This window comes from Eubalaena glacialis, chromosome 18 (genome assembly GCF_028564815.1).
Source record: "Eubalaena glacialis isolate mEubGla1 chromosome 18, mEubGla1.1.hap2.+ XY, whole genome shotgun sequence".
In the NCBI taxonomy this organism is placed as follows: Eukaryota; Metazoa; Chordata; class Mammalia; order Artiodactyla; family Balaenidae; genus Eubalaena; species Eubalaena glacialis.
The window spans coordinates 59,985,546-60,007,737 of record NC_083733.1 but is presented as its reverse complement, the minus strand read 5'-3'; the positions used below and the strand labels follow the sequence as shown (position 1 = coordinate 60,007,737).

The 22,192-nt window shown below is 53.3% G+C and overlaps 1 protein-coding gene across 2 annotated transcripts in view; it reads right to left on the bottom strand.

The window, feature by feature from the left end:
- MARK4 (microtubule affinity regulating kinase 4) overlaps nucleotides 1-21,986 on the bottom strand; it is a 29,924-nt gene extending 7,938 nt beyond the window's left edge. For both annotated transcript variants that reach the window (XM_061174294.1, XM_061174295.1), the window contains exons 1-13: nucleotides 21,653-21,986; nucleotides 16,876-17,076; nucleotides 14,854-14,907; nucleotides 14,708-14,756; nucleotides 13,923-13,988; nucleotides 13,773-13,843; nucleotides 12,616-12,672; nucleotides 10,075-10,311; nucleotides 6,346-6,465; nucleotides 5,779-5,878; nucleotides 4,362-4,471; nucleotides 4,096-4,255; nucleotides 1,025-1,242 (exon numbers count right to left, since the gene is read on the bottom strand). In XM_061174294.1, coding sequence (XP_061030277.1) covers nucleotides 1,025-1,242; nucleotides 4,096-4,255; nucleotides 4,362-4,471; nucleotides 5,779-5,878; nucleotides 6,346-6,465; nucleotides 10,075-10,311; nucleotides 12,616-12,672; nucleotides 13,773-13,843; nucleotides 13,923-13,988; nucleotides 14,708-14,756; nucleotides 14,854-14,907; nucleotides 16,876-17,076; nucleotides 21,653-21,703 — 1,494 coding nt within the window. In that variant the 5' untranslated portion in view covers nucleotides 21,704-21,986. The remainder of the gene's footprint in view (nucleotides 1-1,024; nucleotides 1,243-4,095; nucleotides 4,256-4,361; nucleotides 4,472-5,778; nucleotides 5,879-6,345; nucleotides 6,466-10,074; nucleotides 10,312-12,615; nucleotides 12,673-13,772; nucleotides 13,844-13,922; nucleotides 13,989-14,707; nucleotides 14,757-14,853; nucleotides 14,908-16,875; nucleotides 17,077-21,652) is intronic.
- Between the last annotated feature and the right edge of the window lie 206 nt (nucleotides 21,987-22,192).

Sequence of the window (22,192 nt, the reverse complement as noted above, 5' to 3'; positions counted from 1 at the left end):
TATTTCAACAATTACAACAGCTCTCATTCATTGAGTGCTTACTGAGCCAGACACTGTGTGAAGACTGTACAAGATCCTCCCAACAATCCAAGTTCTTTGATGAGCTCATTTTCACAGGGTGGAATAGTGAAGCTCAGAGAGGGGAAGTTACTTGCTCAGGGTCACACAGCTCATCAATGAAATTCAAACTCCGGTCTATGTAGCTTCAGCATCCTGACCACCTTCCTGTAACTTGTCTCCACCCTTGTCTCTGATGATGAGGATATTTTGGTTCCCTTAGCTTGTATTATATTATTCTAAGGAGCTGTAGAAGCAAGAAAGCCAAATGCTACATTCCCCAGAAACTCCTCTGCAGCCCAGGTTCTGGATATGAATGGGTTCTGCCAATCTTTGCACTCATGAAGATCTGGAAGGTGGAAAAGGGGTGGCAGCCACTTTCTTGCCCCCTTGACTTGGGCTCACACAGGCAAATCCGTGAGATGAGGGTCTGCTTCAGCAGGGCACCAGTGCCGGTTCTCCAGACTTCTGGGCAGCAGAGGCTCTTCTTCTGGAGAATGCAGTTTCTGAGTCTTGCATTGCAGCCATGACCGTATGTTCTTGAATTCAACAGAGCTAGAGGTGGCCTCAGAGGTGGCAGCTCCCTTGGTGGGTCAATTCTGCTGTGGCAATATGTCATTCTTGTAGGTCTTGTCTATTGCCTGCCCCTCCAGCCCTTCCTACAATTGTGTAAGCACCACACCTAATTCCCCGTATTAAATCCTTCCCGTCGAAAGCACAGAGTACTTCTTTCTGACACTGAATCCTAATTTATACACTAGAATCAACCACAAGCTTAGGCAGGGAGAGCACTCAATAAATGTCTGTTGAGTGAATGACTGAATGGATAAAACAAAGAGTCCCGTGTGGTGGTCTGGGGAACAGGATAGGAAATGGCAGAGTCTGAAAAATGCGACCCAGGTGGCATCGATAGGCTGGGCCACAGGTGGTGGCACCCCTGGTCCCATCCCCCAGCCCCTCCACTCACAGGGGTGCTCGTACTGTCCTTCCGCCGCTCTGGGATCTCTGCCTTGTTGGGGTTGTGGGCGCTGCTGACCATGGGGCTGGAGGGGGGCAGCCCTCGGCTCCCGCTCCCCGCGGCACTGCAGCTGGCCTTCCGGCCTGGCAGGCGCTCCTCCTTCAGCTCCGCCTCCCCTGTGCTGGTTGGGCTGCGCTTGGGGTGCAGGGGTGCAGGGGATGGGCCACCTGGTAGAGGGAGGGGACAGTTTAGGGTTGGCGTCACCTGGAAAAGCCAGAACCGACTCCAGATGATCCTTAGAACCTTAGAATTCCTTCCATAGGCTACAACCTTTGCATGGGTCATTCTGATAACATCTAAGTGACAACATATATACTGACCCAGAAGCTCCACATAAATGACATGACACACATACAGGTTATTCACTGCATCCTTTTTTTTTTTTTTTTTCCAGGCCAAAAGATTGGGAACAGGCTAAATGCCCCTTAATATGGGAATAACTAAGTAAGTCAAGATATTGTCACACAATGGAGTACTATGCAACTATAAAAAATGTTCCAATACAGAAAGATCTTCAAGATAGATTGTGAGGTAGAAAAGGCAAGGCAAGGTATGAGGTCTACAGTGGGCTATCATGTGTATAAAAAGGGGGAAGGACTTCCCTGGTGGCGCAGTGGTTAAGAATCCACCTGCCAATGCAGGGGACACGGGTTCGAGCCCTGGTCCAGGAAGATCCCACATGCTGTGGAGCAACTAAGCCCGTGAGCCACAACTACTGAGCCTGCGCTCCACAACTACTGAAGCCCGCGTGCCTAGAGCCCGTGCTCCGCAACAAGAGAAGCCACCGCAATGAGAAGCCCGCGCACCGCAATGAAGAGTAGCCCCTGCTCGCCACTAGAGAAAAGCCCACGCGCAGCAGCAAAGACCCAACGCAGCCAAATAAATAAATAATAAAATATAAAAAAAAAAAGGGGGAAAAGTGTTTAACTATATCTATTTATCTATACTTGTTTATAAATGAACGTTGCCCAAAGGCTATCATTTCTATTAAAAGAAGAGAATATATCTTTATAGTATATTAATATATTAATATTGTATTTATCCATCTTCATGCATTAAAAAATTTTTCTCTTTCTCCTTCTTTTCACATCTGTCTCTTTATATATTTATATATGAATGAAACTTCTCCGAAAGAATTGATATAAAACCGGTAACAGTGGCTGCCTCCAAGGAAGACTGGGGGCTGTGAGATACGTGTAGGACAAAGACTTTTTTACCATCTACCCTTCCTGCGCTATCAAGTTTTGAAGGATGTTAGTGTGATAGTTTCAAAAACAAAACAAAACAAATTTTGTCCTTTAGAACATCTTGGGAATTTACAGTTTTAGAACCTGGGGGTTAAACGTGTTCTAGAACTTCAGAGTCAGAACTTCTGCATGTTAAATCCTCAGGAAACTTAATGCGCAAAAGTCCCAGAACCATAACAAGCTCTACAATGACGGACACAGGGCACTCATAAACCATCTTTTATCCCGAGAACCCCAGAACCCTGAAGGTCTCCATGTGGGTTATTTTTAAAGGTTACCGTGTTCTAACCATAGGATGTTGGAGTCACAAGCTTCTTAGGGACTCTCTGGGCCAATCTCGCTATTTTATAGGTGGGGAAAAGGAGATCCAGGGGAGGGGAATGGCTTGACCATCCAGAACAAAGCAGGTTCTGCTCAGGACTGATGCTAAGCTTCCCTGACTCCCCTCTTCCTGTACTAGTGCCCGTCCCAGAGTAAAGAATTTCACCCCTAGAGAGAAGTAGGGCTGCAAAAATAACGGAAACTTGGAAATCACCTTGGCAGTTCCTTAACTGTTAAACGTAGAGTTACCATATGACCCAGCAATTCCACTCCTAGGTACATGCCCAAGAGAAATGAAAACATAGATCTACACAAAAACTTGTACATGAATGTACACAGCAATGCTATTCACAGTAACTAGAGGCGGAAACAAACCAAGTGACCCTCAGCTGATGAATGGATAAACAAAATATGGTATATCCATGCAATGGAATATTTATTATTCGGCCATAAAAAGAAATGAAACACTGATACTGCTACGATACGGATGAGCCTTGAAAACATGATGCTAAGTGAAAGAATCCAGTCACAAAAGGCCACATACTGTATGATTCCATTTATATGAAATGTCCAGACTAGGAAAATCTACAGAGATAGTAAATAGATTAGTAGTTGTCAGGGGCTGGAGGTTGGGGTGGATGGGAGATTTGAAGTAGATGACTAAGGGTTATGGAGTTTCTTTATGGGGTATTGACAATGTTCTAAAGTTGACTGTGGTGAAGGATACACAAATCTGTGACTATGCTAACGCCACTGAACTGCACACTTTAAATGTATGTGAATTATATCTCAATAAAGCTGTTAAAAAATAGTGGGGATGATTGACATTTGATGAGGGTATAGGTAAGAGACCTCTTGGAAGTTCCCACGTCTCATTTGTGGTGGTAGTGGTGGTGGGTCTATTTTCTGCAGGGGATGAGATATCTGTTAGTTGCAGAATGTGGGATACAATCAGGTGTCTGCCCACTCCCTTCCCACTAGTAAGTAAGGAGGAGAGCCAGAGGGCAGGCTCTCAGCAGCCATTTTGTACAATGTGTCATCCTGTGTCTTAGTCAAGTGGATTAATCCCAACTGGACCCTGATATCAAGTGGACCAAAGAGATTCCAGCTATTATTTGAGCTGGCCTCTAAAACCGAGTTGTAAGGAGTTAAGAGACTGGGAAAAAGGCAGGATATGTAAGAAATAAAGGAAAAACCAGACAAGCAGAGAAGAAGCAAGACACAGAGTGTCTGCTCTGGGTCTGGCTGCTTTTCCAGTTTCTAATCCCTTACTGAGCCTGGCTGCCTCCAAATTTCATGCAATGTCCCTGTACCTTTATAAGACATTCCTCCCTTCGTTGCAGTTGGCTCGAGCAGGTTTCTACTGCTTGCCAGCCAGAGAACCCTGATGTAATGCAGGTCTGAGGCCCTGGGACCAGGGATGGCATGTGAGGGTGTGGGGCCGATACTTACAGAAGTCGCTATGCCTGCGCTGGCGGTGGTAGGTGGAGGAGGAACTCCGCTGCCCTTTGCTGTGGCTGGTGCCTTTGCTGGAGCTTGTTCCATTGGTGGTGTCGCTGGGCGCCCGCACCCGTGCCAGGGCCAGCCCCGGGGTGCCCCGGTCCCCACCCTCCTGCAGGAAGATGACAGACGAGGAACCTCAGCCCCTGTCCCCTCTGCCCCAGAAGTCCCACCACCCCGGGCATCGCGCATCCCAAATGTCCCTGACGCCTTCTGACCTCAGTCTTCCTGCCCAGCAGGAGGTAGGTGGCGGTCACTTCGTTGTACTTCTGGCTGGTCAAGGCCTCTTTGATTTCTTCCCGCGTGTAGCCCATACCCACCATCACCTCTGGGAGAGGGGGATGGAGAGGAGGTTCAGTCTCCCCAGATCCTTCCCTTCCACTCATTTCTGCATCACATAATGACTGCTCTTTGGCTTGTCCAGTATCCATTCCTCCTTCTGCCAGCAGCACTCTGATTTTCCTTGGAAGAACATTTCTTCCCAGCTCAGATCACCTGGCTGACTCCTGCCTGCTCCAAGCCCCAAGGGCAGGCATATAACTCAGGTCTGGACCATCAGAGTGTTCCATCCCCAAGGCCATACTGATTGGTTCAGGGTGGACATATGACCCAGTTCTGGCCAATAAAAGTGTTCCATCCCCAAGGTCAAATTGACTGGTTCAGGGGTAGTCAATGGGCACCGCCCTAGGGCTTCTATTGGAACATTAGGAAAGTGGCTTCTCTTCCTGATGGGGTGTCCAGGCCACTAGGATATGCTGTTGTCAGCTTGCTCCTGGCGGGGAGAGCTGCCTGGGAAAGAAGCCACCACTGAGAAGATCCCTAACAGCTGTCTCTGAGCACCTGGATCCAGCTGTGCCTGAAGGCTGATATACCCTGGCCTTTTCAGTTATGTGAATGAATAACATCACTATTAGGTTAAAACACATGAAATTGCTGGTATTAAAATTTTTTGAGCTATTACAATGGCAATTTCACATGGGTCAACCTATTATTATTATCTGGTTTAAGCCAGAATGGCTTGGGTTTTCTGTTACTTGCCACCAGGAAGTCCTGATTAATACAGTCAGATCTGATGGTGGCCTTGGTTTCCTCAGCTGTAGAATGAAGGTTACTGGATAGTTCCTAAGGGGCTCTTCCAGGGCTAATGCTTTTGGGGTCAAATGTTCGAGGGCTCCAGGCTGAAGGGACTGGGACCAAACGGGTGGAGGGTGAGGCATGTGCCAAGGTGGGAGTTTTTCTCAAACATGCAGATTACTGATGGCTTTGACCAAACTCTTCTGGAAGTGACTGTGATTTCTTGTGTCTTAATAGTCAAAGTTAACACAAAAGCACTTATTACATGCCTGATATAAGTGCTTTATATAAATTCATTCACTGACTATTCATAACAAACTTATGAGATAGGTTCTCTGATTATCCCATTTTACAGATGAGGAAACAGAAGCACAGAGAGGGGAAGCCACCGGCCCTGGGTCACACAGCTAGAAAGTAGCGGCGCAGGGACTGGAGCCCAGACTTCTCTGGTCTCCCCAATTGCCTTGCAAACTTCTGTGATGCACTAACCAAAGGGGTAGGTGCTGGGAAGCTCCTACCCCTGGCTCTGCGGCCTATGGCTCTGCTCTCCCTGACCCTCACCGATTCGCTTGGTGTCCCCGAAGTCCTCCTTGGGCTCTGTGTATGGCTTCAACTCCTCACCCTCATAGCCGATGTTGATCCATTTGTCTTTCATGATTTGCTACAGGAATCGGGAGCAGGACAGGGAAGGGGAAAGAGAGATGTCAGAAGGAACTGGGAAAAATATAGCTTCCCACCTCCCACGTAGGCCCCCAAATGGGGTTCCTGCCCTGCCCCGCCCCCACCTCCAAGGCCTAGCACCCCAGAATCAAGAGCTTCCTGAGAGCTAGCACCTCCTCGCCCCATCCCTCACCCACCCAGCTGAAGCCTCCTGATGACACCCTCCCTCCTCCGCATCATCTGGGTCCCTGGCACCCTGTAATCACTCTAGGAGCTCATTAGCTAATTACTGGCATGTCGGGGAGTGGGCGAGGCTGTTTGGGGGGCGGTGTCAGGACAGGCCTGGGAGCCTTTTCCTGGGCTGCCTGTCTCCCCTCACCTTCCAGCAGCAGGTCGGGCACGGGAGAAGAATAGTGCCAGCCAAGAAGGCTTCAATGGGGGGGCTGTGGGGCTGGAGGCTTAGCTTACCTCGAGGGTACAGCGTTTCGCTGGGTTCAGCACCAAAAATCTCCGCAGGATGCTCTCACAGTCTGTTGACATGTAGAAAGGGACCCGGTACTTCCCTCTGAGGACTCGCTCTCGCAGCTCCTGGGGGGACGGGGTTACTGGGGGAGGGGTCCGCCCCGCCTCCCCACCCGTTTTCATTACACACACACACACACACACACATCTTTCTCCCAATCCCCCGACAAAAGTGATAGGAGCTCCAAGTCCCAGCCCTGATGCAGTGGGAAAAACCCCACCACTTTTTCTCGACCTCAGTTCCCATCTGTAAAATGGGAACGTTGTCATAGATGCAGCAGTTTTCAAAAAAGTTTTTTTAAAAAGCGATATAACTTCTCACTCTGAGTTAATCTTACAGAAAGGGTGAGCTCTATAAGCCAGATAAGAGGGGAGGTGGGTCGATGAGTCAGCCTCTGGGGCCTTAGTTTCCGTATCTGTAAACAGGGATCACAGCACTCACTTCCCAGGCTAGGGTAGGAGTGAGTTTGTAGAAGTAAATGCCTAGCACGAGTCATGCCCAGAGCAAGTACCTTTTTTTTTTGACCGTGCCACGTGGATTGTGGGATCTTAAGTTCCAGGACCAGGGATCGAACCTGGGCCCTCGGCAGTGAAAGCGCGGAGTCCTAACCACTGGACCACCAGGGATTCCGTAAGTGTTTTTTTAAAAATTAATTAATTAATTAATTAAGTTTTGGCTGCATTGGGTCTTCGTTGCTGCGGGCGGACTTTCTCTGGTCGCGGCGAGCGGGGGCTACTCTTCGTTGCAGTGCATGGGCTTCTCATTGCGGTGGCCTCTCTTTGTTGCAGAGCACGGGCTCTAAGCGCGCGGGCCTCAGCAGTTGTGGCACGTGGGCTCAGTAGTTGTGGCTCACAGGCTCTAGAGCGCAGGCTCAGTAGTTGTGGCGCACGGGCTTAGTTGCTCCGTGGCCATGTGGGATCCTCCCAGACCAGGGCATGAACCTGCGTCCCCTGCACTGGCAGGCGGAGTCCCAACCACTGCGCCACCAGGGAAGTCCCCGCAAGTGCTTTTTTAATACTAGGTTTACAAAAGGGGAGGAGAGAGGGGCATCCTGCCCCCCATCCCCCATTTGTCTTTCCAAAAAGCTATGAGGCCCTGGCAGTTTCAAAGAATGAGCATTGATTTATATGCTTTTTTTTTTTTTAAGGGCCTTTTAGGAGGGCCCTGCCAAGGTTATGAAAGAAAAAATAAATTCCACGCTCCATGGCATGGCAGACTAGGGAGAGCCCCTTCCATCCTGAATAAAGAACTGAGGTAGACAGAAAATGGAGGGCAGGGTGAATGGGGGAAGGGGTCTCTTGGGGTGGAGCCCTCTGCCAGGGCCTGGGCTGGGAGCTCCCTCCAGGGGCCTTCTCCTGAAAGGGCTGGATGAGGCCTGTGCCTGGAGAGCCTGCAGATCATCACAGCCTGAAGGGTCGTGAATATTTCATAGTAATGAGGATCGCTTTCAGAGCACTCACCCAGTGCTGGGCAGCGTTCTCAGTGCTTTACACATATGACATCTGTGTTCACAAGGATGCTATGAAGCAGGGTTATGACGCTCCGTTTTCCGGACGAGGAAACTGAGGCCCAGGGAGGTTAAGTCACTTGCTCTGGGACTGTGCAGCCAGAAAGTGGCAGGGCCAGGGTTCAAAGCCAGGCAGTCAAGCCCCGGAGCCTGTGCTGTGTAACCACCACTCCACGCCGCCTCTGTCACGTGATGGTGAGAAGTAGCCATCAGGCCACTGACACCACCACCAGGGCAGCTCCCGAACGTGACACCCTGGGCAGATGCCAGGTCCCTGTGAAGGGCTTCACACACCCAGTCTGGCTTTAAGTGTCCCCATCTTACAGGTGGGGAAACGGAGGTTCAGAAAGGAACTTGTTCAATGTCACTCAGCAAGGAAATGACAGAGCAAGGATCTGCCCCCAGCTGCATGTCTCCTTCACCCAGCAAGGCTTGGGGTGCCCGGTGGGGAAACTGGGACAACAGGAGGTGACAAGGGCCTGGGGCAGGTGAGAGGCTGGTCTGGCCCTTTGGAAAGTTCTCTTGGCTTCATGCTTAGGGCTCAGAAAGATTATTCTGTGATCTCAGCAAGTCCTCGAATCGCTGCTGTGAGGTTGGTACCTTAGGGTCCTCACTGAACAGAGGTGGAGACTGAGGCTCGGCGGAGTTGGCTGCTTGGCCGATGCCACTGTGACGAAGGGGTCCCCTTCCTCATCACTCAGGGCTCTGCTGGCCTGTCCTCGGCAGTGACCTCCCTGATCCCCTGATGGCTCCTCACGGCCACATCAAGCAGGCCTGAGCACTGCCGCTGAGGAATTCCCACCCGAAATGCACCACCTGGATCCAAGCGTGAGGACACACTGTGCAGCCCAGACTGAGGGGGCTTCTTTCTGCAAGATGACTGGCCTGAACTCATCACTGCCGCACCATGGAAGACAAAGAACGGCGGAGGGACTGTTCCAGATGAAAGGAGACTAGAGACAGGACAACAGAACGCCATGAGGGCGCCTGAGCGGATGTTGGAGCAGAAGACACGGCTGCCAAGGATATTCTTGGGATGACTGATGCAACCCGAGCATGGGCCATGGGTTAGAGGCCGGGAACACATCAGTGCTGGATTTCCTGAGCGTGATCGTGGATGGGGAAAGGCCGCGTCTCATGAGATCCCTGCTGTATGCAGCCTTTAGGGATGAAGGGACATTGTGTCTGCAACTGACTCCCATGTGTTCCATCAGTAACAGTGATGACAGCGGTACCACAAGCATATATAGACACATGGCACACGTGGCCACACGCAATCGGAGCATCTCCTGAAACGTACACACCTGTCCCCTGTTCTAGGCTGACAACTTCTCTGTTGACCGGCAATGTTTCAGAATAAAAAGTTCAAAGGAAAAAAAAAAAATCCACCCCAACACTACAACTCACCCCACACTTCCCACCCCCTTCCACAGAACTGGCCAGCATCTAGCGTGCTACATATTTTGCTTATTATTTTATTTTCTGCCTGGCTCTGCTGCAAGAATGTCGGTCCATGAGAGCAGGATTTTTTGTTTGTTTGTTTAAGTGCACCATTCAACGGCTTTCAGTATATTCACCGAGTTGTTGCAACCATCACCAGAATCCGTTTTAGAACATGGCCATCACCCCCAGAAGAAGCCCTGTAGCCCAACCCCCACCTCCTCCCTAGTCTTAGGCAACCACTGATCTGCCTTCTGTCTCTGTGGATTTGCCTATTCTGGACATTGCATAGAGGGGGAACCCACAGCGGGTGGTCTTTCGTGACCAGCTTTTCCCACTTAGCGTGTTTTCAAGGATCGCCTGGGGAGCAGCATGTATGATGGCAGGGATTTCTGTCTCTTTTGTTCACCCTGTGTCAGCAAAGCTTCACACAGAGCCTGACCCGTGGACGGTAAGCAATAACTATGTACTGAATGAGTGAGTGAGCGGGATTTGAACCCAAGCCTGCTGGCGGCCAAGCCCACACCCCGAACCCCGACACAGCCTGGTCCACTTGGGCTGGCCGTGTGGCTGTGGGGACCTGGGTCCTACCTGACCCCCGTCATGCCCTGTGACCTCGGCCCCACCCCTCCAGCCCTCTGCAGAAGAGGTTTGGGGGCCCGACCGTGAGGGCCAGAGAGACCCTCCCCGGGGGAGCCACAGCCCCCGTGCCGGCCCCGCCCAGCACCTTGAGGTTGTGCCCGTCGAAGGGCAGGGAGCCGCTGACGAGGGTGTACAGGATGACGCCGAGGCTCCAGATGTCCACCTCCGGCCCGTCGTACTTCTTGCCCTGGAACAGCTCCGGGGCGGCGTACGGGGGGCTCCCACAGAACGTGTCCAGCTTCGAGCCCAGCGTGAACTCATTGCTGAAGCCAAAGTCGGCGATCTTGATGTTGGCCTCGGCGTCCAGCAAGAGGTTCTCGGCCTGCGAGGCAAGGAGAGGGCAGAGGGTGGACGTGTGCGGCGCCAGAGCCAGCTGACCTGGTCCGACTGTGGCCCTGTCCCTTATTCCCTGTGTGACCTTGGGCAGTGACTTTACCTCTCTGGGCCTAGTTTCCTCATCCATAAGATGGGGATCATCATAGCCCCCACCTCACAGGGACGTTTGAGAATTAAGTGAATTATTCCGTGAAAAGTCCTCGAACAATATTTCATGCCCAGTAAGTGCTATATAACGTTAGCTCTATCATCCCGTGTGGTCTGCAGAGCTGGAAGCCCTCAGGCAACCTCCTGCCCTTCGCAGAGCCTCAGTTCACCCAGCAGAAAAAAAATGAGGACGGATCGCTCTAGACTTACAAAAATGAAAACAATCATTTTATACAATATTTATTGTGCACCTACTATGCGTCGGGCTTTTAGACTATCATTTATAAGAGTGGCTACATACAGTGCGGTTAAAGTACAGATTCAGGAAGAATCCTAGCTTCAAATCCCAGCTCCACCACTCACTCACTGTGTGACTTTGGGTGGATTACCGGCTCTCTCTGTGCCTCAGTTTCCGATGTGTAAACCGAAGGGTCATTATAGTACCTGCCTCACGGGCGGAGGCAGGGTTAAGTGGAAAGTGCTTACCACAGTACATGGCACAGAGTCAGCACTCAAGAAATACTTTGTACTGTTACGAGGTTTTGTCTATTTTTGGTGGCAAGTGTTTGTTATTTGCCACTTCATGGGGGGAGGGAACTGAGGCTCAGGGAGGCCACCTCATGCCCACAGCATGAAAGTGGCAGAGTTGGAATCCAAAAGAGGCCTGCCATCTCCACAGCCCGAGCGTGGAAGGAGTCTCCGGCATCCCGCCTCTTCCAGCTTGTTGACTACAAATTCATGCATGAATCCACCCTTCAGACTGCTGCCCGTGCCTTGCCCCTCCCAACCACCGCCCTTCCCTAGCCCAGCATCTCTGGCTTCCTCCCGGGTCTCCCTACTTCCTGGTGTATTTCAGTACCACCCTTCCCCACCTCTGGCCCAACGAAGGGATAGAAACCACACAGACACACACTTCAGAGGGATCTCCCCCAAACCTCAATCTACTGGCATCTCCGTCTTGCTCAGTGGTGACACTCCCCCTCGTGGCATTTGAGGCTCCGCAGTTCAGCCCCAACCTCACTTCTGGGTTGGTCCCCGTGGTGGGTCCCCCTGGAGACTGTATCCCCAAATCCCCTTTCAGCCACTTCCAGGACCTTCCACCAGGGGGGGTGCCTCCTCCAGGTTGTTCACCATGGATCGCTCCCCGCTGCAGGGCAAACTCAGAAGCCTCCAAGGTGCCTCCTCAGGGGGTTGTGTGGGGACATCAGGGCAGTACAGAGAGAGGGAGTGCTTCAAAACGTCTACAGCAATTTGACAGTGGAATTTTATGTTTTTTGAATTTATGAATAATCATCTTAAAAATCGGGCTTGTATTTTGCACATCTTTCTTTTCCTTTCATTTTTATTATACTTTACCAAAGTACCTGTCCACAGTGGATTGGGCATTGAAAATACTCAAACAAACCTGGACCTTTGCTACAGAAACCTTGAGAAGCACTTCCTTAAGTACTTAGACCAGGGCCTGGGACACAGTAGATGCTCAAGAAATCACGGTGAAGACAACAGACAACTTGATGCGCACCAGACAAATGTTTCTCTCGCTGGTCTAGGACGAGAAGTCCTGAGACAGGAGGTTCTCTCTGGGTGGGGCTGTGGAGCAGGGGCCCTGGGACAAGGAGTTGCCCCTGCTCAGCTCGGCCAGGCAGTGGGGGTAGGGTGGGGGGAGGCCCTGCTCAGTCCCTTCCCCGAGGGGCACTACCCTTCCCAAAGGTCCTTCTCAAGTTCAAAGATGCCTGTGATTCTAAGACCCTGGAGGCTGTGTGACTCTGGGGCTCTAAGATCTCAATTCTTGAAGTTTCCTGAATGTTCTGAAGTCTCCGGAGGCTCTGGGAGTGACTAAGTTTTTATTGCATTCCAGTGACCTTGTCCGGGAGGCACATAACCGTCTGAGGCTGTTCCGGGGACACTTTGTTTCTTTCCCCTTTGTTCACTCCTCCTGTCCCCATCCCCCACCTGCTCCCCCATCAGCTGGCCTTGTTTTTGCCACAAAAGCTTGGGAAAAAGTCAAGGGGCTCTGGATGCTGAGGGAGGAGCACGAAGACAAAAGGGAGGGGAATATGGTGGAGGGTACAGGGCACCCCAGGGGATGGGGGGGCAGTGCTGGGGACAAGCAGGGGTCTGTGGGCTGAGCTGGGAGGCTCACCTTCAGGTCCCTGTGTACAATGTTTTTCTGGTGACAGTAGTGCACAGCCGATACAATCTGGAGGGGAGGGGAGAGGAGGGGAGGTCAGTTACTTATGGCTCCCAAACCCCTCAGCCTCCCTCAGAGACCCCATGAACCCGCCCCTCAACTGAGCTCTGGACTCCAGGCCTCCCCAAGCACAGGTTGTGATGCTGGTGCCCTTCCCCACCCCCCAATTCGGCCACAGCAGGAAATGATGTGGGACCTGCACAGACACACACCTCCACCCGGACTCCTGGACATCCTTGTACCCAGACATCAGGACACCCTCCCAGCAAGGACATCAGCACCAAGACAACAGGGCTGGCCCCTCCTGACCTTCACGTCAAGAAACACTCATGAGAACATCACACAGCTATAGACAGACACGCGGCCCAACATACGAGGGCTTAAGCCCCGCGCACCCAGTACAGCTGCGTGCAGCAGCTGGACAGTCCCGGACCAACACCCTCACTCAGATCTCTTCGCCCACCAAACCCTCACACCTGAACGCCCTCTTACCCATCTGGGCACCCTCACTGCCACACACTTGGACATTCACACACCTTCTTATCCACCTGGACATCCTCGCACCATATACTCTCTTGCTCACCAACCTCTGTGCCCACACCTGGGCATCCTCCCTGCCACACATCTGAAACCACAGGCTCTCTTACCCACACACCTGGGCACCCACATATCTGCGTGCCCTCTTACCCACAAACTTAAGATACCCACACTTGGGCCCCCCTCACCCATACACTCCGGCTGCCATATGCACTTTTACCCACACAGCTACACACCTATATACCTGGGCACTCACACACCTCTTACCATGTCCCTCTTAGGCACACTCTTATATACGGGGCACACCTTCAAACCCACACATCTGACACTGGCACACCTGGGCACTTTCATGCCTGACCCTCTTGCCCAACCACCTGGGTACCTGCATCCCTCCATCTAGGTATCCTCACACCTGGGCATCACAGCCACCCAGCTCTCCACCTTCACCCCCAACCTGCCTTAAGCCACGCCCCCAGGTCCTTGGACAGCCCAGACCCACACCCAGCAATCAGACCCTCGTCCCCAGGGACTGGGGCTCCCCTCCCAGCCCCACCGGCAGCTGTGACCCCAACCTGTCGGAACTTGGCTCGAGCTTCCTTCTCCTTCATGCGGCCGTGTGACACGAGGTAGTCAAACACTTCTCCTGCAGGGCAGAGGCCAAGCGGGGTCAGGGCGGGGCATGGGGGGCGCAGAGAGCAGGGCGGGGAGGGGAGGAGCCTCACCAGCACTTGCATATTCCATCACCAGGTACAGCGTCTTCTCTGTCTCGATCACCTCGAAGAGCTTCACTGCAATGGCCGGGGGATGGGGGTGGGGAGTTACAAGAGAAGAGACCCCTCACCCTCCACCAGCACTTGGTAACTGCGCATGTGCTGACCATAACACCCCTTACTCAAGAACACTCGATGGCTCCCTACTGATGCCAAGATTTCCCAAACTCCCTGGCCCCACTTTACCACCTTCTCCACTTCCTCACAAGAATGTCAGCTCTATGAGGCCAGGGGTTTGTACCTGTTTTCTTTGCCGCTGTGCCCCACAGTCTGGCACATAAGCAGCCACTCAATAAATATTCACTGAGTATATATGAACAAATGGATGAATAAATGCTACGGCCACATTCAGGCCAGGCTAAATCCTGCTTCTTTTGTAAAGACCCCACTTTCTCCACTCTGCCTAATGATAATGACAATGACAATGGATGCTGCTGATAACAATAATCAGACCAGCTCCCACAGCTTAGCTCCGAACTAAGTGTTCTGCATGCATGACCTTACCCAGTCCTTGCAATGACCTTGAAGTAAGCCCTCTTATCACCCCCCCAGGAGGAAACTGAGGCTCAGAGAGGTTGACTGACTCACCCAAGGTCACACAGCCAGGGAGCAGGGATACTGCTACAAAAAAACAGGTCTTTCTAATTACTATAACAGCCAGTTCTCTCCTCCCCCGACTCTCTTTTCCCAAGTGCCCTGGTTGGTATCCACCGAGCCCACTCCCTTCCCCTCCTCACCGATGTTGGGGTGGTTTAGGCCCTTCATGATACGGACTTCTCGGAACAGCTGGAAGAAAGGAAGAAAGAGAAAGATGAGGGTGGGCCGTTTCGAGGACCCTCTTCCCAACCTTGCCCCTGCCCTGCTCCCTCTCCCTGGGCCTCACCTTCTGCAGGCTGCTGGGGTTCAGCTGGGTTTTATCGATGATCTTGATGGCAACCTAGAGACGAAAGAAAGGGGGGAAAGGTCAATGTACCACAGGCCCTCGAGCTGGGAAAGGTTCCCCCAACCCAGATCACCCTAGGATATCCTTCCTTTGTCCCTTTTCAGAGACAGCTCTCAACCTGGGCCATTCTTAGTGGATGTGGGCTCTGAGCCTCATGACCTTTGCACATGCTGTTCTTACCATGTCCAGTGCTACCCTTACTTCTGCAGGGAAGTATATCCCCTATACCACCACGGGGCCTGTGTGAGTGAGTGTGAGGGTGACTGAGACCTTGAAGGGGCCCCTCTGGGAGGGCATCTCAGACCATTCACCCGTCACATCTTTGTTGTGAAGGCACAAACTGTGGAACAAGAAATAATAACCAGAGCTCACATCTACCGAGCAGTCACATGGGCCAGGCCCTGGTCTATGCGCTTTACAAATGAGAACTCTTTTAATCCTCACAACAACCCTATGAGATTATCCTCATTTTACAAATGGGGAAACCGAGGCACAGAGCTGTTCAGTCACTTGGCCAAGGTTACTTGGCTGGTAAGTTTGTGGGCTGGGATTTGAACTTACGCAGCCTGACAGAGTCAACCTCTTAAACACTTAAAATCTATAGATAGCTTTGAAAGAGCTTTAAGGTAGTCATCATGGGGGGAAAATCAGAACGTTACTGAATCCTCTTTGTACTTATCCTGAAGTTTAGTTACGTTTTTATTTTGAATTTCACACTGGGGTACAGCACTTCAAAAGCCATAATCCAGTTTAGGTCTTTAGTTTTCCCAAAGGGTTCTGGGGTCACCCCCCCCAATCACCCCAGATCCACTGGATTACAGAACTCTTCCCTCGGGAGGCTCTGTTCCTTTAGAAAATCCTGGAATCACGTTCAAGACCACATGAGAGGAACAATGTGCTCTTTGTGGGGGAAGAGGGTCCCTTAGCTTTCTTCATATTTTCACAAATGAGTTTTTAATCTTGTCAAGCACTTTTTATGCCAGTATTGAGATGATCATATGGTTGCTGCCCTTGAATCTGTGAATGTGGTGAAGTACATGAATAAATTGTCAATTTGAAAAGAACTGTGCATTCCTCGGATAAACCCAGCTTTGTCACCACACAGCTTTCTTTAGTTGATCTGTCAGATTCTTTTTGGTAATATTTTGTTTAAGATTTTTGTACCTATATTCACATGTAAGACGGGCCCACAATTTTATGCTTTATCTGGTTTTGTTGTCACCAAAGAGCACATAAAATCTGTCTGGCAGTGGAACCTCTTTTTTTAGTCTCTGGAGATATTAGCATAAAAATGAAATGTTTGGTACAATTTGCCCATAAAACCATTGGGGCCTGGTGACTTTTGTATGTATGGCACAGACAGTGTGAAGGCAGGATGAATTGCTCCAGTTACTTTCTCTAAAATTGAAAGAGGTGCAGAGGCGTCATAAACCCACCCACCATCTTTTTTTTTTTTTTTTTTTTTAATTTTTTTTCCACCATCTTTTTTTTCCCATTAAGTGTGAGTTAGTTGCGTCCTCTCCCTTTCTGCAATAATGTTGCCATACTCAGTACATATATCCATCCTGGAAGGCGAAGTGGGGAGAGTGAGACTGTGTAGACATGAATAAACCTCTTGTGTTCTCAATCAAGATCACTGGAAGATTTGGTGGAACCAAAGTCCACCATTAAAACAGGGAGGTGGCCTAGGTTTAGATACAAAAACCATATGACTTCTTAGAAACACCACACATGGCTTGCCTGTGATCTGAGACAGCCCAACAATTTCAGGGATGCCTGAAATTGGCTCCCTTTTCCTACTTGAGTTGTTCTGGGAAAATGTGAGATGTTCTATTGTGAGAGTAAGAGAGTTACATGTGGTCACAAAGCAAAGTGAGAGCCAAGCCCTACCTCTCCCTACCTCCCACCAAGTGCCAGGGCTGCAGGATTCTGCCCCGAGCCCCGCCCTCTCCCCTCACTCACCTCCCGGCCAGTAAGGATGTGCCGGGCCAGCTTGACTTTGGCAAAGTTGCCCTTCCCGATGGTCCTCAGCAGGCGGTAGTTGCCTACATGGGGCTGCTCCTCGGGACAGGAGGCGATGGAGTTCCGGCAGCGGGCACCCAGGGAGCGGCTGGACCAGGACGGTCCCTTGTCCGAGGAGCGGCCAATGCCCAGGGTGCCATGCTAGGCGGGGGAGACGGAGCATGAGAGGTGGGCAGCGCCCATCCAATCCACCTGTGTGCTGGGGCGGTTAACTCCAGCCATGGCCACTGGTCCCCTCGTGGCGCTTTTCAAACCCACGCCAGAGAGAAGGCTTTGGGTCCCCCATCTTTCTCTGCAAAAAGACACCTCCAAGAACAAAGATGCTGGGGCTCCCCCAACTCTGCAGCACCTGGGACCCCAGATATCAGGTCTCTTCTTCACCCCTCCCTGCAATCAGTCTACCCACTCCCCCAACTTCCTTTTCTAATTACTAGGACCTCCATCAGCTCCAAGATATTGTATTCTAATGCTGCAGCCCTCAACCCCCAATCAACGCCGACTCAGTGTGGACTCAACCCTCTACCCCAACCCTCACTGCTTCCAACATTCCATTTCATCCATCACTGTCCCCATCCAGCCCCCCAATTCTATGGCAAGCCCATATTTCAACACCTGACTTCCAGTTTACTGCCTGCAATGTTTTCTTCTGATCCATATTGCCCCAAATTCTACTCCAAACACTGTAACCAACCGTCTTTCATTTCGCCCTGACATTGTAGCCCCACATTGTTAACCTTCCTTCTGTGGGAAACTTTGTTGCTTCCTCACCGCCGTGAGCGTGGGGCGGCACCGCCCTGTGAAACGCTCCTGCTCCATCAGCGCCCTCACCCGCTGACTCCCACGCTACACCGCGATCTGTCCCCGACGTTGTGTTCCTGCCATCCTGTCCCTCCTGGGCCTCTCTCCCCCGCAGGTCACCTGCCTGCTCCTGGCTATCCTGTCCTGATTGTGAGCCCCAGGGACTGTGCCTCCCTTTTAGCGCTGGGGCCCAAGGTGTGGGTGACAGAGGCCCCAGCCAAGACGGCTCTGCTCAGACCCTGGGCTGTCCCTGCGCCCTTCCCAAGGCTGGGGGTGGGACGCAGGAGGACACAGGGAGCTGAGGAAGACAGAAGGCCAGGTAGGCAACGAAGAGGAGGACCCGGGCTGCTCCTTGCAGGGATCTGCCAGGCCACTTAACAGTGATGAGGATCATCATTTAATGAGCACTGGCCATTAATGCACCATCATTCCCATTTTACAGGTAGGGAAACTGAGGCTCAGAGATGGGACCTGAACCCAGACAGTTTACCCCCGAGTTGATGTCTTCACCGCTGCCGTGCCACACTGTCTCACACTCCTGTCATTTTTATTAAGTAGGCTTTACTACTGGCCAAATCCTGGGCATTAAAGCACCTCATCTGCATTTAATTCCTACGGTAGCCCAATGAGGGCAGCACCTGTATCCCCATATTCCAGAGGTGAAACTGAGGCTTGCAGCGAGATGGTGCCTTGTCAAGGTCACACAGTTCATTCATAAGAAGCAGAAAGGTAATGCTCCCCACAAGGGGCAGAAAGGTAATGCTCCCCACAAGGGGCAGAAAGACAGCCGCCACTGCCGGAGCCCTAACCACATGCCTGCTGCCTACTGTGCCTTCACCTGACTTCCAAGGTGGGTCCAATTATGATCCGCACTCTCCACATGGGGACCCTAAGGCTGAGGGCAGGGTTAAGTACCTTGCCCAAGGTCACAGGGCAGATGGAGCAGAGTGCCTAGGATTCGAACCCGGGTCTGCTGACTCCTGAGCCCCCAGCTCTTTCCCACATCCCCCACCGGGCTGCTCACAACCCCAGGCCTCCTTCCCGGGGTGGGCAGGAAGGGAGTTGGAGATCCTGGCAGATAAGACCTCTGATTCTCACCCAGATAAGGGCTTGGAAAAGAATCCCCAGCAGGTGGTACGAGGGGGGCCAACTGGGGCTGGGCTGGCACCCCACTGAAGGCAGCCTGGCTGAGGGACCCCTGCAAGGGGCAGCTGGGGCAGTGGGTGACAAGGCCCTCAGGGGCCGGGGGCGGGAGCTAAAACTGGCCGGCACCACCAGCTGGCCTGGCTCCCTCCCACCGGCTGGTGCCCCAACACCGGGTCTGTTGCTAGGGAACCTCCAGAGAGGCTGAGTGGTGGGGGACCTGGAACTTGGGGTCGGGGAGCATGACCCCACATGGCTGTCATCATGGTAAGCAGGTGGCAGAGGAGGGGGCTATGACCTCAGATTCCAGACGGAGAGAGGTGACCCTCTGCCAGGACTGACAAGCAGGTCTTACAGACTGGAGCTGGGAGGAGAGGGGAGAATTAGCCATCCCCAAGTCCCCATGATGCACAAATCTCAACAATAAGAGGAGGAAGTGCTCATACAAGCCCTGTTTTACGGATGAGGAAACTGAGGCTCAGAGAGGTGAGGTCACCTGCCTGAGGTCACACAGCTAGGGAGGGACAGACACTAGATTTGAACTTACGCTCCTCTGAAAAATCAAAGTCATAACAACAACAACAATAATAATAGCAGCTACAATAGGCCTGGCCCTGTGCATCTCACTCACATAATCTCTTTGGCTCCTTATAACATCCCTAACAGGGAGGTGCTACCATCAACCCCATTTAGAGGTGAAGAAACTGAGGCTCCGAGCAGGGAGTGGGTCTGCAAGCTCACATAACAACTAATGACAGCCCTGGGTTGAGGATCCGTGGCCGTCTGACTCATATCCACAGTCACAATAGCAGCGAAAATGTGTGGAGTGCATCCTATGTGTCAGGCTTTGCCCCTATCATCTCGACTAAGCCTCTGAGGGACTCAAGCCATCACCCCATTTTGCAGGGCAGGAAACAGGCTCAGAAGGCGAGAGCCAGTTGCCTGAGGTCACAGTGCAAAGTGGCTGGCAGAAGCAGCACTTGAACCCAGGCCTGTGGGCTCCTTGTCACTTTCTGGAGTGACTGGGGTGGGACGGGGGAGAGGTGGGTTTCTCATCGAAGACTCCAAATCAGAGTCTGGCCTACAGCATGATGGGTCGTGATGGCAGTGGTGGTGGTGATGGGGGATCTCTATGAGGCAGGGTCCTACAAGATGAAGGGACAGAGACAAATCTCTCTGGTGAGGATCTGGGGTGAGGGTGGCTGAGGATTGGCAGGGACCTGGCAGAAGGCCTGGGGGAAAGGGACGAAGACCCCAGCTGGGGAGGAGGCTGGCATTGGTTGGTGGGAGGGTCTTTTGAAGCAGTGAGAGTAACCAGAAATCAGGGAAACGGGGAGGTGGGGGGGGGGGTCTCTCTGGGATTGTTCCTGGCTGTGGTGTAGGGACAGGGGGATCTGGGAATAGTGGGAAGGGTCCAAGCCATGGGACAATGGAAGTCAGGAGCCAAGGATACCTGAGCCAGGGGCCTGGGTCTTGAGGAAACTCCTAGAAGTCAAAGAAAGGGGTTTCTAGGAGCACTCCTTGGAACCAGAGAAAAGTCCAGGGGCCTGAAATCCTGAGGAAGGGGCTTCCCAGGCAAGGGGCAGATCCAAGGAATAAAGGCTGAGCCTGGTGGGGGTCAAGAGGCCTAGGAACTTGGGGAGAAAGCTCCCAGCGGACAGACCCCAAGAGAAGAGGGCTTAGAGCCAGGGCAAGACCAGAGCCTTCAAATCCAAGAGTTTTCTGGAAGAAGGATCTGGGGCCAGGCCTTGTGAGCTGGGGAAGGACTCTGAAGCTGAGGAGGGGGTTTCCCTGGGAGGCCAGACCCCTGGCAAGGAAGGGGGAGGCCCTGGGGCAGCGGAAGGGATGGGGGCCTGGAGATCTAAGGGATGAGGTAGTATCCTGTGAGGAGGGGCCTGGCCTAGGAACGGGGTCAAGGGGTTGGGGGCTTGGGGAGGGGGCTTGCCTGAAGTGGAGAAGTTGATACAGGGAGGATGAGGCCTGGAGTCAGACTGGTTCAGGGCCTAGAAATCCGAGACTGAGCTGGGGGCCTGGAAGCTGGAGGCCAAGGCTTCCTGGGAGAGGAAGAGACCAGAGAGGGTCTGGGGGGATCTGGGGGGACTGGAGATGCTGGGAATCCAGGGACAGCGCTGCTTGGAAGATGGGGACCAGGCCTAGAAGTGGAGAGACCTTGAACAAGCTAGAAAGGACCCTCGGCCCAGGAAAGGTGGAACCGGCTTCCTGTGAGGGGGTGCCCACAGGAGCCGGGAGGATCCCGGAGGGCCAGAAAGCTGGGAATGAGAGACGGGGGATCCTGGGGAGCCCGGCACCCAGATCCAGACAGGGAAGGCCAGAGGCAGAGGCAGGACTGGGCCAGGCCTTCCTGGGAGAGGGCCGGGGCTGGGCCTTAGGGTCAAGAGCCCGGCAAATCCGGGAGGGGGCCAGTTGTCGGATGTGGGAGGCCTGGAGGGGAAGGGGCTTAAGAACCCGCTGGAGAAAGGAGGGGCTCCTGCAAGGCAGGGGAGGGGGCTTCCTGGAGGAAAGAGACCCGAGCGGAAGCGGTCTGCAGAGGGACAAGACAGGGGTCCCGCGAGAGGGGCGCCCCCAGGGGTCGGGCTGGGCTGAGGAGTGGGGGAGGGTCGAGAGGCCTGGAAGTCCAGGCGGGGGTCGGTGGGTGGCGAGCCAGGCCGGGCCGGGGAAATGAGGGTAGGGGCTCGCGCGGCGAGGGACACAGCAGGGCGAGGGGTCCGGCGGCCGGACCCAGCCGGGGCTCCCCAAGGGGCCGGCCACCACTCACCGTGTCCGAGTTCCGATCGTTGCCCGGGGCCAGAGCCGTCCGCGAAGACATTTTCTCCGGGTCTCGGGGGACTGGGCGGCCGGGTCGGGGGGGGGGCGGGGGTCCCGGGGTCCCCTCTCTTCCCCTCCCCCCCCGCCGGCCTGGGGACGCGAGCTCAAAAGCTGGGCGCCGTGGACACCCGGGTTCGCGCCGTGGGAGAGGGGGCAGGGCGGGGCAGGGAAGGGGATGCTGAGGGTCCTAGTGGTCCCGCACAGCGGGGGCCCGGGGCGCCATGGGGGCGGCGGGCAGGCGGGGGCCGGGGAGGGGGCGCGGAGCCGGCCCGGGCGGCGGCGGAGGGAGGCGGTGGAGGGGCCGGGGAGGAAGGGACGTCAGGGGGCGGGGCGGGCAGGGCGGGGCCGCCAAGACCCCGCCCCCTGCCGCCGGCACTTAAAGGCGCAGGCCAGGGCCGGCCGGGGGCTCTGGGGGCAGAGGCAGGTCTGGGCGGGCTGAGGGGGAGCGTGTTCTCACTGGAGAGTAGAGACTCACCGGAAGAGAAGAGAG